Source organism: Phyllostomus discolor, chromosome 13, assembly GCF_004126475.2.
Source record: "Phyllostomus discolor isolate MPI-MPIP mPhyDis1 chromosome 13, mPhyDis1.pri.v3, whole genome shotgun sequence".
In the NCBI taxonomy this organism is placed as follows: domain Eukaryota; kingdom Metazoa; phylum Chordata; class Mammalia; order Chiroptera; family Phyllostomidae; genus Phyllostomus; species Phyllostomus discolor.
The window spans coordinates 67,423,626-67,438,074 of record NC_040915.2 but is presented as its reverse complement, the minus strand read 5'-3'; the positions used below and the strand labels follow the sequence as shown (position 1 = coordinate 67,438,074).

At 52.7% G+C, this 14,449-nt stretch overlaps 1 protein-coding gene across 8 annotated transcripts in view; it reads left to right on the top strand.

The window, feature by feature from the left end:
- The window catches only part of NFRKB (nuclear factor related to kappaB binding protein), a 33,927-nt gene extending 22,173 nt beyond the window's left edge, over window positions 1-11,754 (top strand). For all 8 annotated transcript variants that reach the window (XM_036014330.1, XM_036014329.1, XM_028527635.2 and 5 more), the window contains 10 exons: window positions 667-773; window positions 1,190-1,313; window positions 1,505-1,584; window positions 1,743-1,963; window positions 2,063-2,333; window positions 2,928-3,140; window positions 5,340-6,107; window positions 9,682-9,788; window positions 10,494-10,629; window positions 10,745-11,754. In XM_036014330.1, coding sequence (XP_035870223.1) covers window positions 667-773; window positions 1,190-1,313; window positions 1,505-1,584; window positions 1,743-1,963; window positions 2,063-2,333; window positions 2,928-3,140; window positions 5,340-6,107; window positions 9,682-9,788; window positions 10,494-10,629; window positions 10,745-10,870 — 2,153 coding nt within the window. In that variant the 3' untranslated portion in view covers window positions 10,871-11,754. The remainder of the gene's footprint in view (window positions 1-666; window positions 774-1,189; window positions 1,314-1,504; window positions 1,585-1,742; window positions 1,964-2,062; window positions 2,334-2,927; window positions 3,141-5,339; window positions 6,108-9,681; window positions 9,789-10,493; window positions 10,630-10,744) is intronic.
- The last annotated feature ends 2,695 nt before the right edge of the window (window positions 11,755-14,449 follow it).

Genomic DNA, 14,449 nt, shown 5'->3' with positions numbered 1-14,449 from the left:
TGTTTCTTTCCTGAAGTCTGCACTCCAGTCTATTTTCTTGCAGGAATTGTTCACAGGTAAGCAGTAGCACGAGTATAGGGACTGGCTTCCTCCAGACTGAGTCCTTTAAATGTGAGGTTTTCAGCCTTTCTTTGTGTCGTGAGTCTGGTGAAACCTCTGGGCCTCTTCTCAGAATTAGGTCTTTAAATGCATAAAATACTATGTGTAGAGCTACAAGAGAAACCAGTCATATTGAAAGAGTTATCAAAATATTAAAACCAATTTTTTGTGCAGAAATATTACGTATTTTTATGATATCAAATGACAAGAACTAGCAGCAGGTCTTACAACTCCTATAATTTCCAAATAGTGATGCATGGAAATGGTATTTTGAGATGTCTGCAACAGCTGTCACGTGACATGAAGACACCTGATTTCTCTCAAAACATCAGGGCACTAACAATATGTGGTTTTGTACTTCTGTTTATAATAGTCCCAAGGTGTCATGTTTGGTGTCCGCTGAAAGGGTGGTGAGTGTATAGGGGCCTGCCACTAGAGGGCAGTGTCTGCCCAGCGGTGCATTTGGGTGAGGCAGAGAAAACCTCTGGGCACTTCCTCAGAGGAGCGGGAGAGGAAGGGTTCCTCAGCTGCTTGACTCATGGACTCTCCCTTTCCCGATGCCACCAGTTCGAGACGCGGCAGCTCGGCTGCCTAATGGAGAAGGCACACGAGCGGAGATCTGTGAATTGCTCAAGGACTCCCAGTTTCTCGCCCCAGATGTCACCAGCACTCAGGTAGGATGGAGAAGAGGTTATTTTTGTTTTGCTCCAGAAAGTAATTCAGAAAAGTTATCAGGGAATATACAATAACATAAATTTTGAAAAACTGAATGAAGAGGAAAGAAGGGTGTCTCAAGACAGGAGAAGAGTGATAACCTGAGACCCTTGCTTCTAGTGAAGCACAAATTTGACTTTGAGCTTTCTTACAGCTTCTGAGGGTCTGAGGTCATTGTCACCTTCAGGGGTCAGCAGCCTAGTTTTTCAGGAATCTTAGCGCTTCCTGTTTGGGCACGTGATCCTCAGTGAGTTTTTGGGAGTGCTGCCCCACTGCTGAGACATGATCGGCTCAGCAACCGTGACTTAAACACTCAGAGCTTTGCTCTGGTGTCCAGGTCTGACCTGCCCCTTGTCCCCTTGCTTCTGGTTCCCAGGTGAATACAGTAGTGAGTGGCGCACTGGATCGGCTCCATTATGAAAAAGACCCATGTGTGAAATATGACATTGGACGGAAGCTGTGGATCTACCTGCATCGTGACAGGAGCGAGGAAGAGTTTGGTGTGTGAGGCCTCTGGGCAGCATCCAGCTGGTGTGGGGGTGCCTCTGACTTTCTGCCCCAATCCCAGGATGCTTTTCAGTGGCATTTAGGCAGGGCTCAGCCCCCAGTGGAGCCTGGGCTCTTAATGAAACCCCCCTGCTCACTGTGCTGAGGTTAAACTACCGCTGAAGCATCTCCCCCTTGTTTGCAGAGCGGATTCACCAAGCACAAGCAGCGGCAGCTAAAGCCAGAAAAGCCCTTCAGCAAAAACCTAAGCCTTCATCCAAGGTGGTAAGTGACTCCCTCAGAGTGCCCGGCTTAGCGGTGTCAGGGAAGGTGGCAGTGAGGCCTTCCCGTAGCTCAGTGCATCAGGAACCAGGGGCCATGCCTCCCTTTCTCACACCTTTGTTAAGTCTGCACATGAATGTCTCTTCATCTTCTACGTACAGAAGTCCAATAGCAAGGAGAGTTCAATGAAGGTCCTCAGCAGTGGCCCTTCTGAGCAGAGCCAGATGAGCCTCAGTGACTCCAGCATGCCACCCACCCCAGTCACACCTGTGACCCCCACCACTCCAGCTTTGCCCACCACTCCTATCTCCCCGCCTCCAGTCTCGGCCGTCAACAAAGGTGGCCCTGCTCCTGTCTCAGAACCAGCTAAGTCTAGCTCCGGGTAAGCGCCTCTGTTGCCTCTCTAGCCCGCTCCATCTGTAGTGCTCTTGTGTGCATGTCCTGAGTTGGTTGGCTCTCACTGACCCCTGTTTCCTTCTAGTGTTCTTCTGGTGTCTTCACCAACAATGCCACAGCTGGGAACGATGCTCTCCCCGGCTTCCAGTCAGACTCCCCCCAGCTCTCAGGCTGCAGCCCGGGTTGTGGGCCACTCGGGCTCGGCCGGCCTGCCCCAGGTACGGGTGGTGGCCCAGCCTAGCCTTCCTGCTGTGACTCAGCAGGCAGCTGGGCCAGCACAGACACTGCCACCGAATCCAGCAGGACCTCAGATTCGCGTTCCAGCCACTGTTACGCAGACCAAAGTCGTGCCCCAGGTAAACGGGCAGCGGACTCTGCGGTGGGCTGTAAGCACAATGGGTAGTCTGGGCGAGGACTGAGGGGCCTTATGTTAGTCTACCGATGAGGATCTTCATTACACAGCTCATTTAACGTTCATGGCTGTGTGCACGTTTTCAGGAGTTCTGCTTTACACGTGTGTGGCAGATCAGAACTCCTGAGAAGCTTGGTGATTTACCCAGCATTATAACGTTAGGTCCCTCGTGGAGGTGGGGTGAAGTCCAGCCCTGTGCTCCTGAATCTCAGGCTCCATCTGATGTGCCTCTGTACTTAGCTGTGCCACTAACTAGTCGTGCGGTTTTAGAGAGAAGCCCTCTGCCTCAGGGTCCTGCACTGTAAAAGGGGCATACTGTTTGTCCACAGTAATGTAGGGGTGGGGTGTTACGTGTGGGATCATTCTGAACATGAAAGGTGTGCTCACAAGCTCAGGACTTCAGGTGTGTGTTTTAGAGACTGGTGTGCAGGAAGCCCGGTTAGATCAGAAGTGCCTGCAGAGGCTCACCCCTGGGGGGCGGTGTGCTGGTCTGCGCCGTAGTGTCTGATTAAGCTCTCGGCCTCATGCTCTGAACTAGACAGTAATGGCCACCGTTCCAGTCAAAGCCCAGACGGCAGCGGCCACCATGCAGCGGCCGGGGCCCGGGCAGACGGGGCTCACGGTGACAAGCCTCCCTGCCACAGCCAGCCCTGCGAACAAGCCAGCCACGAGCTCTCCTGGGACCTCTGCCCCGAGTGCGTCCACAGCCGCCGTCATTCAGAACGCCAGCGGACAGAACATCATCAAGCAGGTGGGTGGGGCCCGACCCCTTGTCCTGAGGCAGAGGACAGCGGGGGTCTCCACGATCAGGGGTCTCCGGTCCTTAGTGCACAGGCCTTTCAGGAACGTGTCCCCACCAGGGCAGTGCAGGCTGTGCAGCTGCTGGAGAGGCTTCCCTGCTCCTTTCCATCTGCTTCGCCGTGTAGCGGCTGAGTTTCTGAGTTGGGAGGAGACTCTCCATGAATTAAGTTAAAGCCTGTGGTATAACTTCATATGCTTCATTGGCGTTTCAGTTCACCGCTGGTAAAAGACTGTGTGTGTACTTTCTTGGTTGTGAACATGCGAGGCTAGCCATGGGGCCTCAAAGAACTGTCAGGCAGGATAGCAGCTGGTGCCTGCACTGTGCTAACTGCGTCATGGCTGTTAATACTCAGCACCGTGGAGCAGGCACTTTTGTTGTCCCCGTTTTACAGGTGAAATGGGGCTGTGTAATGATACAGTAACATTTCCTTCATTAAATGTTTATTGAGTACTTTGTGTGTGCCAGGTACTGCCAAAAATATTGGGGATTTAGTGCTATATTGCACAGACTAAGTCCCTCCTCCATGGGGCTCGTATTTCCCCAGAGCCAACAGGTAGACGGGTGCTCTGGGGTGGGGCCATCGGGGCTGTGAGCATCAGTGGGCAGGTGTGGGGTGCCGTGCGCAGTTCAGCTGGGGCGACCGGAGAAGGCCTGTCTGAGGGGTGGCATTTGAGAGCGGGGACTGAGGTTGGAAAGTAGGCCATGTTACAGGGAGCTGGAGGCAATGCATCCCAGGTGCTGGGAGAGCAAGTGGAGTGCCTTGAGTCGGGTATTTGGGGTGACAGGAAGGCAGTGGTGGCTGAGGCCTACTGAACACGCGTTTGGAAGTGTTGGAACGTGTTTTCTCGAGAGGTTCCCAGTGGTTAGATCACGTCGGACTTTGACTTTAATTCAGGTGTGATAGGGAACCACCAAGAGATTGTGAGCCAGAATGACTCGATCTAGTTTGCATGCCCCTGGCTGCTGTGTAGGACAGATTGGAGGGGCAGGAGTGGGAGCGGGAGACTGGGTTGGAGGCGGTTGCCATGGGCCAGGGGAAAGGTCATGCTGGCTTCCTGTGCGTGGTCATCTCGGGGGGTGAGAGTGCAGGGGTTCCGAACTCAGGCTGCAGGGTCAGGTCTGTGATTTTCTGGTGGTTTGATATGGGGTCTGAGAGAAGAGGGTCCAGATCGACACTGTGGCTTTCGGCTCGAGTGATGACTGGGTCGATGGTGGTAATTGCCTGAGATGGAGAACGCCGAGGTGCGGAGACTGCAAGGCCGTCGAGGAGAGGAAAGGGTGCCCCTCGAGGTCAGCGCAGGCACCAGGGGCGTGAGAGTGGGAGGGATGTGAGGGTTAGGATTGGCCCCCCCGCTGGATGAGGGTGCTGAGCGGACCTGACTGGGTCCACTGGATTGGTGGCTTTTGGGGAATGTGTTCAAAAGAGAATGTAAGGCAAAGAAATGGAGATAGTGAAGGCAGATAATTTTTAGAGGGATTTGGCTCTTTGAAGAGAGTGGAGAACTGGGGCTGGAGTGGAGCAGGGGGAAGGAGACCGCAGCCCACAGGGGTTTGTCGACTTTGCGGACGGGACACGTCACAGCTTGTGTTCTGGTGGCTGTGGTGCAGCAGAGGGGCGGGGCTCATGTGACAGAGAATCCCTGGGGCCGGGAGGGCTGCGTCCGGGAGCGAGCCTGCTGCTCTCCTGCTCTCAGAGTGCAGGTTGGCCAACGACGAAGGGATGTTTTTGAGACTGTTGGGGAAATGTGAATATATATATTATTAGGTAATAGTCCATGAGTATTTTTTTAATTTAGAAAGTCCTTCTAGGTTAGAGATATGTACATCAGTGTCGATCAGCAAAATGCTATATATTAGTTTACTTGAAAATATTCCCACTCCTCCTCTATCCTCCCCCCTCAGCCCCCCAGACCTCGGGAAGGGTGGATAGAACAAGACTGACAAAGGGATAACCTTGGAAGCTGGGGGATAGCTACATGGATTTGTCATGCTGTTCTCTTTTCTCGTGAATATTTATTGTTTTTAAAATTAAAAACTTAGAAAAATACATGAAACGCGCATGCCCACGCAGTGGAGGTTTGCCTGATTGTGCTCTGCACCCGAGTGCTGCTGGGAACCCTTTGGTCAGTGCTGTTTCTCCTCACCCAGGTGGCGGTCACCGGGCAGCTCGGCGTGAAGCCCCAGACGGGCAGCAGCATTCCACTCACAGCCACGAACTTTCGTATCCAGGGTAAGGATGTATTGCGTCTGCCACCCTCTTCCATCACCACAGATGCCAAAGGCCAGACGGTTCTGCGGATCACTCCGGACATGATGGCCACGTTGGCCAAGTCCCAGGTCACCACGGTCAAGCTGACCCAGGACCTCTTCGGGGCAGGAAGTGGCACCGCAGGCAAAGGCATCTCTGCTACCTTACATGTCACTTCCAATCCCGTGCATGCTACCGACAGCCCGGCTAAAGCTGGTTCTGCCAGTGCCCCTTCAGCCACGCCAACAGGTACCACCGTGGTCAAGGTGACTCCCGACCTCAAGCCAGCAGAAGCCTCGAGCTCAGCCTTCCGCTTGATGCCAGCACTTGGTGTGAGTGTGGCCGACCAGAAGGGGAAGAGCGCAGTGGCCTCTTCAGAAGCGAAGCCGGCTGCCACCATCCGCATCGTGCAGGGCCTGGGAGTGATGCCCCCCAAAGCAAGCCAGACCATCACAGTGGCGGCCCACGCCAAGCAGGGCCCTGCCGTGGCCGGTGGGTCTAGCACTGTTCATACGTCAGCGGTGTCCCTGCCCAGCGTGAATGCTGCCGTGTCCAAGACCGTGGCTGTGGCTTCCGGGGCGGCCAGCACCCCCATCAGCATTGGTGCGGGAGCCCCCACTGTGCGGCAGGTCCCTGTCAGCACCACGGTGGTGTCCACGTCGCAGGCTGTGAGTACCGGTGGTGGTGAAGAGTAGCCCTTCCCCCCAGGGAGCCTCTGTTTTCAGGAACGGAAATCCTGTGTCACCTCAGTTGACCCAAACAGGCTTGTTTAGTAACAGACTTTGGTGTTTGATTTTGAAACAGATTTATGAAAGTAGTCCCTGCATACATTCTTTAAAAAAATATTAAAACAGTACTGAAGCACCTAGAGTAAAATATAAAATTTCTTTTACAACCCCCTAGTTCCCCCTTCCTGAGGGCTAATGTCTATTGGTGTCTTGGCATTTACGCATCTAGTCCTTTTCTTCTAGGTGTTTTTATACACATACACGCAGTTAAAAAAAAACACAACCCTGTGAGAGACCTTAGTCTAGATATTGTTCTGTGGTGTGCTGTACTTAAAAGTATGCCTTGGGGATCATTCCAGATCCCCCGCAGATACTGAGTGTGTGCTCTGGAGCGAGGCCGTGGTAGCCCATGGAAGGGATGTGCTTTGTCTAGCCGTTCCCCTGCTGGAGGGCACTCTCCACCGTTAGGAGCACTGAGTGCCACAGCGAACTCACACGTGTACACTGATGCACGCGTGTGCGGGTTCTAGAGCAGAGGTGTCTATGTTGGGCCACGGGGGTAACACCTTGAAAGTTTAGGCATGCATTTGTGCTGCCAAAAAGGCCACACCAGCGTACAGTCCAATCTGCAAGTCTCCTGCCCTGCCCAGGGCTGGGCACCGTGGGGGCTTTAACTGGACGTAGCTGTCGCAGTGGTGAGAGGGAGCTCTTCTGTTTCCCCGAACTTCGGTGAGGTTGAGCATCCAGTCCTGTGGACACTGGCCTGTGCTTTCTTGCAGTGAATACATCTTTGCCAGTTTTCTTCTGGGGTGTTTGCCTTTTTCATAGTTTGAGGTGACCCTTTATATCTTCCGGGTGTTAATTCTTTGTGCAGATGATATTTTCTTTCACTCTGTCATTTTTTAACCTTGCATAGGGAGCCTTTTGCTCTACGGGTATTTTATCTGATTAGATCTATCAACATTGCTTTCCTGGTTTTTAGGTTTTATGTCTTTTGCCTTCTTACTTCAGGGTTATAAACATATTAGCTTATATTTCCATGAAATATTTTCAGTTTTAAGAAAAGTATAACCGATAATCCATTCGAAATGTAACTTTTTGAATAGCATGTGGCAGAGATCTCATTTTGTTTTTCAGATTATTCCAACATCATTGACTAATTTATCCCTTCCCCGCTAACTTGAAATACCACACTTGTCATAAACCGAATCCTCGTATTAACATAGGTGTGTTTCTGGATACAGGCCTGTTCATGTTGCTTCTTGATAAGGAGCAGTGTTCTGTATTTTTATGTGGACAGGGTAAAACATAGTTTTGTTTTCTGAACAAGCTGTGTAATGAAACCTCAATTGTTTGGGTAGAAGCCAGAGTGGTGGCGGAGGACATACAGGTTAGCAAAACCAGCCAGCCAACAAACCCGGATGTATGTAGTGTGGCTTAGAAGGAAACAGGCTCTGAGGTCCCAGAAGCCAGAGTAAGGGGGAGAGGAAGCCGCTGCCCGACGCACGGTTGTTTCCCATGAGCCCTCCTCACAGCACTCACATCAGGAGAGCTGCTGCCAGCGGCCCCCACCCTGTTTCTGCTCTGGTATGTACCAGGGTGGGACAAAAGTAGGTTGTAGGTGTTGGTGTGGAAAAGAATACAAGAATTCATAAATACTAACACAAGAGTAAACTCTGTGTTTTGTGAACTTAGAACTGGAAACATGCTTTTGCCCCACCCTGTATGGCTGGAGAGCATTCGGGGCGTTAGGAAGCACTGAGGTTTCCCTGTCTAGTCTGCTAGTTGGGCAGTTCATGAAGGGATGATTCCAGTTGCTGTTCTGGTGGCCTGAAATGTTTTTAAGCGACTAAGGCACAGGTGGCACACACAAGGCCCGTGGGCCGAATCCTGCCCTCCGTCTTGTTTTATGTGGCCTGGCACCTTGTTTCCACCTGGCGGCAGCGCCGCGCTCTCGCTTAACTGTTACGGAGTAGTTACATTTACACAGTCCTAAAATTACATACGGCCCTTTGAAGGCAACCTGAGGCTGATATGGCCCCCGGTGAAAATGAGTCTGACACCCCTTGCACTGAGGCATTAAGAAAATAAACCATACGTAAATCCACCTGGAGGCACCGTGTTGTCGCCTGTCAGCATCTCCTAGCGCTTCCTGGCGGGCTGCCGCTCCAGTGTGGCTTTGCACCTGAGCACCTGGCTTCTTCAGAGCCAGCTCACCCGTAGGAAATGTCTGTGCCGTTTTTTAGCAGCCTATCAAACCACCCCTCTCAAGTCATTTTTCTTCTTTTTATTGCCTTAATTGGGGTGAAACTGGTTGACAAAATTACACAGGGTTCAGGTGCACAACTCCACTGCATGGCATTTGCACACTGTGTTGTGTTCACTGCCTCAAGTCCAGTCTCTGCCCATCACCATTCATCCCCACCCCCGCAGGCACCACACTGTTGGGTCCGTTTCTCTCTCTTTTTTTTTTGTTCCATCCCTCCACCTCCCCTCCTACAGCCGTCACTCTGCTCTCTATCTATGAATCTTGAATCTTTTCTTTAATCCTCCCCCAAGGGTGTATGTGTTGATTTTTTTTTTTAGAGAGAGGAGTGGGGGGAGAGAGAGAAAAGTCCACGTGAGAGAAACATTGATTCGTTGCCTCTGATATGTGCCCAGACTGGGGGTTGAACCCATAGCCCAGGTATATACCTTGAGCAGAGATCAAACCCATAACCTTCCGTTGTATGAGATGACGTTGCAATCAACCGAGCCACCTGGCCAGGGCTCGCATCAGAGGATTTTACTGTATATAAAGTTATTGCCAACCAAGCATTAAAAAACCAGGTAACCTTAAAACAGGTGATGCAATTACCGAATCTTAGCCATCCTGAAATCCCCAAAACTAGGCTGTTTCAACCTTTTGTTCCTCTTAGGCCTTGTTTGCTTTGAGGTTGGACTTTCACTTGGTTGAGTTTATGATTAGTGTCCCCTGACTGACCTCCTCTTATCTCTGGGAGAAACGGAAAACACGTGGAGAGCGTGGCCCGTGCCCCAGCGGGCAGGCACAGCCGTCAGTCCAGGGGAGGCAGCAGGTGTGTGCATCCTGAGTTAACCTTTGGGGTGACTGTGTACCGCGCCCACCCCCATAGGCAGCTGTGGAGGGCCGAGTGCAGGGGTGCACGCGGGAGCAGGCCCCGGCGCCCCCAGGGGCTCAGACACTCACTGTGCTGCAGCAAGCCCACGTCTCCCTTTGGGGCTAGGTACACGTTTACTCCTGACGAGAGTGGTCCTGTGTGGTGACTGTGCTTTAGGTGGCATGAAAGAGGATGGTGACAGATCAGGTGACCCTCAGTGTAGCATAGGAGCCCTTACCTGTAGCCCTCGGGCCGCAGCTGATTCGCCATGGGAGCCCCTCGGGGCATAGGGGCCGGAAGCTGCTGAGTGCTGGCTCTCAGCTCTGGTAGCCCTGGACGCAGGCTTCTGGTTTCTCATTTCCTGTCTCATCTCCTGGTCTCCTCCTCCTCTCTAGGGGAAGCTGCCTACGCGGATCACGGTTCCACTCTCTGTGATCAGCCAGCCGATGAAGGGCAAGAGTGTGGTCACGGCCCCCATCATCAAAGGCAACCTTGGAGCCAAGTGAGTGCTTGTTCAGTGAGGGCTGGGCAGGGCGCCCTGGGGGGCTCTCCCTCCACATCTCCCGTTGTGCATAAGATCTGTTGAGCAGCTAGTACTGTTTCAGGTGCTGGGGATAGAGCAGTGATTAAAGGAGACAAATCCTTGCTGTGCTCAAGTGGGGAGAGAGAATAAAGTAAAATACTGCATGGGGTGGTAAGAGACTGTGGAGAAGAGCACGGAAGGGGCAGGAGGCGCTGCGATGGAGTTGGACTGACTGTGGGTGCTGGGAGGGGGGGCGCCCTCACACGCATGAGCCCTGTGGTATGGTAGGTCGCAGAGTGAGGGCTTCTTTACTCAGGAGCCTGGGCTTCCCATGGCCCTGACTTAAACAGGGATAAAGGGTGTGAGGGAGTCATTCTGATGGTCTCAAGGCAGCGGTTTGGGGGTGGGTTTCTGACTGAAACCACACACCTCTCTGGGGCACTGTTCATCTGCTACTCCTGCTGATCGAGGTGTGGACATCAGGGTCAAGCTTCGGGCCTGCCCTTTGCTCTCGTCCCCGGAAGCAGAGGAGCTGGCAGAAAGCCTGGCTCATGAGATGGGTTTCCATTTCAGTCCAGAATGCTGGGATTTCCACTGGGCACCAGACCTCCCTCTTTTCCCTCCCTCAACACGTGGCCTGGTTCTCGGTGGGAGGTGACACTCTGTCCTGCCTTCTGTCTGCAGCCTCGGTGGGCTGGGCCGCAACATCATCCTCACCACCATGCCGGCGGGCACTAAGCTCATTGCCGGCAACAAGCCCGTGAGTTTCCTCACTGCCCAGCAGTTGCAGCAGCTCCAGCAGCAAGGCCAGGCCACACAGGTAAGGGCTGAGGCGAAATGCTGGCCATAGTGGGTTTCTCTCTTTCCTTTGCTGCGTGTTCTCAGCTGATGAGCCCGTGTGCAGTCTGCTGATCGGACGCTCTCTCCGCAAACAGGTGCGCATCCAGACTGTGCCCGCCTCCCATCTTCAACAGGGAACAGCTTCGAATCCCTCCAAGGCAGTCTCCACTGTTGTGGTGACCACAGCTCCATCTCCCAAGCAGGCGCCTGAACAACAGTGACTCTGGGAGAAAGATGGCTTCACTGAACACCCGGGCCTGCTCTGCCCTGACGCCGAAGGGAAGGGGCGGGAGGCCCGTCCTTCCTCTAAGCCTCCCTGTCCAAGGGGCCAGCAGTGGGATGGCAGAAGCAGTGGCTGAGATTCTGTGGCCACGCTCCACGTGGGGACGCTGACAAGGGTTCTCTCCAGGTCTGCTCTGTACTGATCCAGGAGAAGCTGCTCTTCAAGCTTGTGTGAGGTCACAGTTGTCACACAAGCCAAAGTTCTCTTCTGAGAGCAGGGTGCTGAGGGAGGGCTTGCAGCAGCACAGAGCGCAGGCAGCGAATGAGCCTCATGACGTATGTGGATCGTATGTTTTAACTTGTGCTCTTCTCCACGGCTCATGGTCTGGTTAGGAGTTTCGTGTCCTTAAATTTTTATGTAACTTATTTTTTTTAAAACTGGTTATTCTTTTGACCAGAATGTGAGAATAGCAAGATTCTTCTAAGCTCGGTGCTGACTTCTAAGCTGGTGGCTACACAGTAATGGAGAGGCTCCGAGATGGGAGAGACATAGGACGTGGGGGTGATGTGCGTCCCCTGAAAGGGGGTGGGTTCGGCACTCCCTCCATAAAGGGGGCGTCAGGGTGGGTCCTGGCCTCGGTCTGTGCCCTCACCTGCGGGCCGTCCTCCTCACCAAGCCTGTTCACACACAGGTAAAGGATGCTGCCAGTGGATCCAGTAGGTGGGAGCTGCGGAAATACTGCTTTTGCAGCACAAACTATTTCAGTTCAGAGATGATACATTCTGCTTTATTCCAGAACAAGCGTCAGCAAACTACGGCCCTTGGACTGGCTACTTGTTTTCGTGAATAAAGTTTTATTGGGACACAGCCCATGCCCATTCATTTACATATTATCTGTGTCTGATTTCAATTTGAAGACAGAGCTGAATGGATGCCATAGAGACCATATGGCCCTCTAGCCTACAATACTTTTTATACAGTTCTTTAAAACTTTGCCGACTTTTATTCCAAAGTAGGGATGGCAGGAAGAGAGCAGGTGTCCCTGCTAGGCAGCACCAGCCACAAAAGCAGCCAGTCCCCATACACAAGTTATTTAATCCAGGCTGTTTCCTTCTTCTGAGCCTCCATCAAGCTACCAGCGGAGAGCTTAGAGTGGTTTTTTAAAGTGTCAGATTGAACCAAAGCACTGGTGGTTAAGAATATATGCCTGTTTATATTGGAGCTGGGGATGGGTGGGAAAGCTTTTCCACAGTGATACCTTCGAGAGTTTAGGAAGCCCTAACTCTTGAAAGTATCCAGGTTATTAAAAATGTTTCTTTCATCTGTAGAAGTCTAGTGATGAACGTGATGGGGTCTGCGTGAGGAAGTGGAGGTGGGGGGCAGAGCTGGGGCGGCCTCCTGTGGAGGGTGCTGGCCGAAGGCTGGTCACCAGGCAAGTTGCAGAGGAGCAAGGACTTGCTTGTGGGTGACACAGGTTTCATAGATAATCTCATTTAATTCTTAAAGCGGTTCTGTAAAATGTTTAGCACCTCTGTTTTAACTGAGAAAATGCAACTTTCGGTTGAGGTTAAAGAGAACCAGGGTTTAAATCCAGTCTTCTGGTTCTAAGTTAAGGACCTTCTTGGCTGCCTTCCTAAGATGAGAAGGGCGGTGAGGTGTCCCAGGGTGAGGCTCTGAGGCTCCGGTGGATCCCGAGTGAGCGTGGATTCCAAGGGGCAGAGGGGAGTCAGCTGAGGTGAGGGGGAGCTTTCTGGGGGGGAGAGAGCTGGCACAGAGGTGAGCGGGGAGGGCTGCAGGGAAGGAGCCAGGCTGGTCTGCGGCCTGCCGGAAGGAGGCTGCCTCGGCTGTTTATGCTGCTTCAATACTTGCACGTCATTGTTTTCTAGAGTCACATTTCACAGAGAAGTTCAGGGGAGGGTTTGTTTCTAAATGAGAAAAAGGTAGACATTTGCGGAATCCTGTCTCAGGTATTTACTGCTGGTTAAAATAAACTCCCTCTGAATTTACTTAACAAACTTCACGAAAGTAGTTCTGACCTTCAGCCCCAGCCTCACCCCACACTTGTGTTTACTGAAGTCGCCCGACTGCCTGTCTGCTTCGTGATTGCGGACGTTTACACCCGAGGGGGACAGACAGGTGTCAGGACGCCAGTGTAGGTCAGACTCCCTGGGAAGTGGGATGGGGCGCACCACTTTGGCAGCCCCCTGCTGGCATTGTGAGGTGACGTCACCAGCACTGGTGCCGAACAGGGTTCCTTGGGTGTGCACCTCAGGGGTCGCGCAGAGAAGGGATTGCACAGAGAGGGCGTGACTGGTGGGTGTGTGTCGGGGGGACAGTTCCAGAGGAACCTGTGGCGGCCATGGGGTCTTTGTACCTCTGGTTGACAGAGGATGGTAGAATTATTCAGACCGTGTGTCTGAGCCTGGTTTGTCCTTGACTGCCATGTCTGGGAGTGTTCACACTGGGACTGGTCACTCCTGTGAAGGTTGCACACCTCGCCACCCCCTCGCTCTCGCCCTCTGGAGAAACCACTGCATTTCCTCGAAGTGTTCTGCCCCGCCCCTGTTAAATCAAAATGGAGAGCTCCACTGGGGAAGCAAAAGCAAGAACAGGTTTCTTCTTCCCACCTCCAGTGCCTAAGGAACAAACGGGCTGCATTGATGGCCAGCGGTAGGTCCTCTAGTCCTTGCTGAGTGAATGTTCGGGTTTCTGCTCGCAAACCAGAGTGGATCCTGAAAGGGTGCCCATGGGTCTCTCCTAAAGATTAAATCAGTGTTTTCAAGTAGCTCCTTAGCCTCTAAGCTGCGACTTCAACTCTGAAGTGCTGGCTCGCCGTGGGGGTGACCTTCCACTGAGTACAGCGTTTCTTCCAAAGCACACACAGTGCTTCGTGTACGTGGACTCGGCCGTGTTTGTGGGGTGGCAGCGGGGAAAGCGAGACAAGCTGGCATCTGAGTCCCGCGGGAGGCTGGTTCTACGACTCAGTAAACTGTGCGACCTTAGGTCAACTACCCTATACTCAGAGGTGGTGGTGATAAGAAACCAACGAGACACGTTTCAAGTCCGAAAAAGGTCACACCAGTGTATGGCACTGTTGAGCCTGTAAGGGCCTTCTCATTGGGCTGAGCCACGGTTACCACTTGATAGAACTTAATGCAGGAGTGTTAGACTCATTTTCACTGGGGGCCACAACAGCCTCGTGGTGGCCTTCAAAGGGCCAAATGTAGAGCTCCTTGCCCCTAGGTAAGGAGTAGTTACATTTACAGTCCTAAAATTAAATTTGGCCCTTTGAAGGCCACCTCGAGGCTGATGTGGCCCCCAGTGAAAATGAGTTTGACACCCCCGACTTAAGGTGTTTCACTCTTTGAGAACACTCTAACTGCTTTTGTGCCCGGGAACTGCTTTCCCAATGGCAATGGGCCGCTCCCTGCTCGTCCTCCCTCCTCGGTCTCATGGCGGTTGTACTTACCCCCATGGCACGAGTCCCCCCTGTCTGTCACTGCTTGCATCTCTCTCCCACAAGACTGTGAATTTCTTGCTGGACACACACTTCTTAATCTGCACAACCATGTCAGTG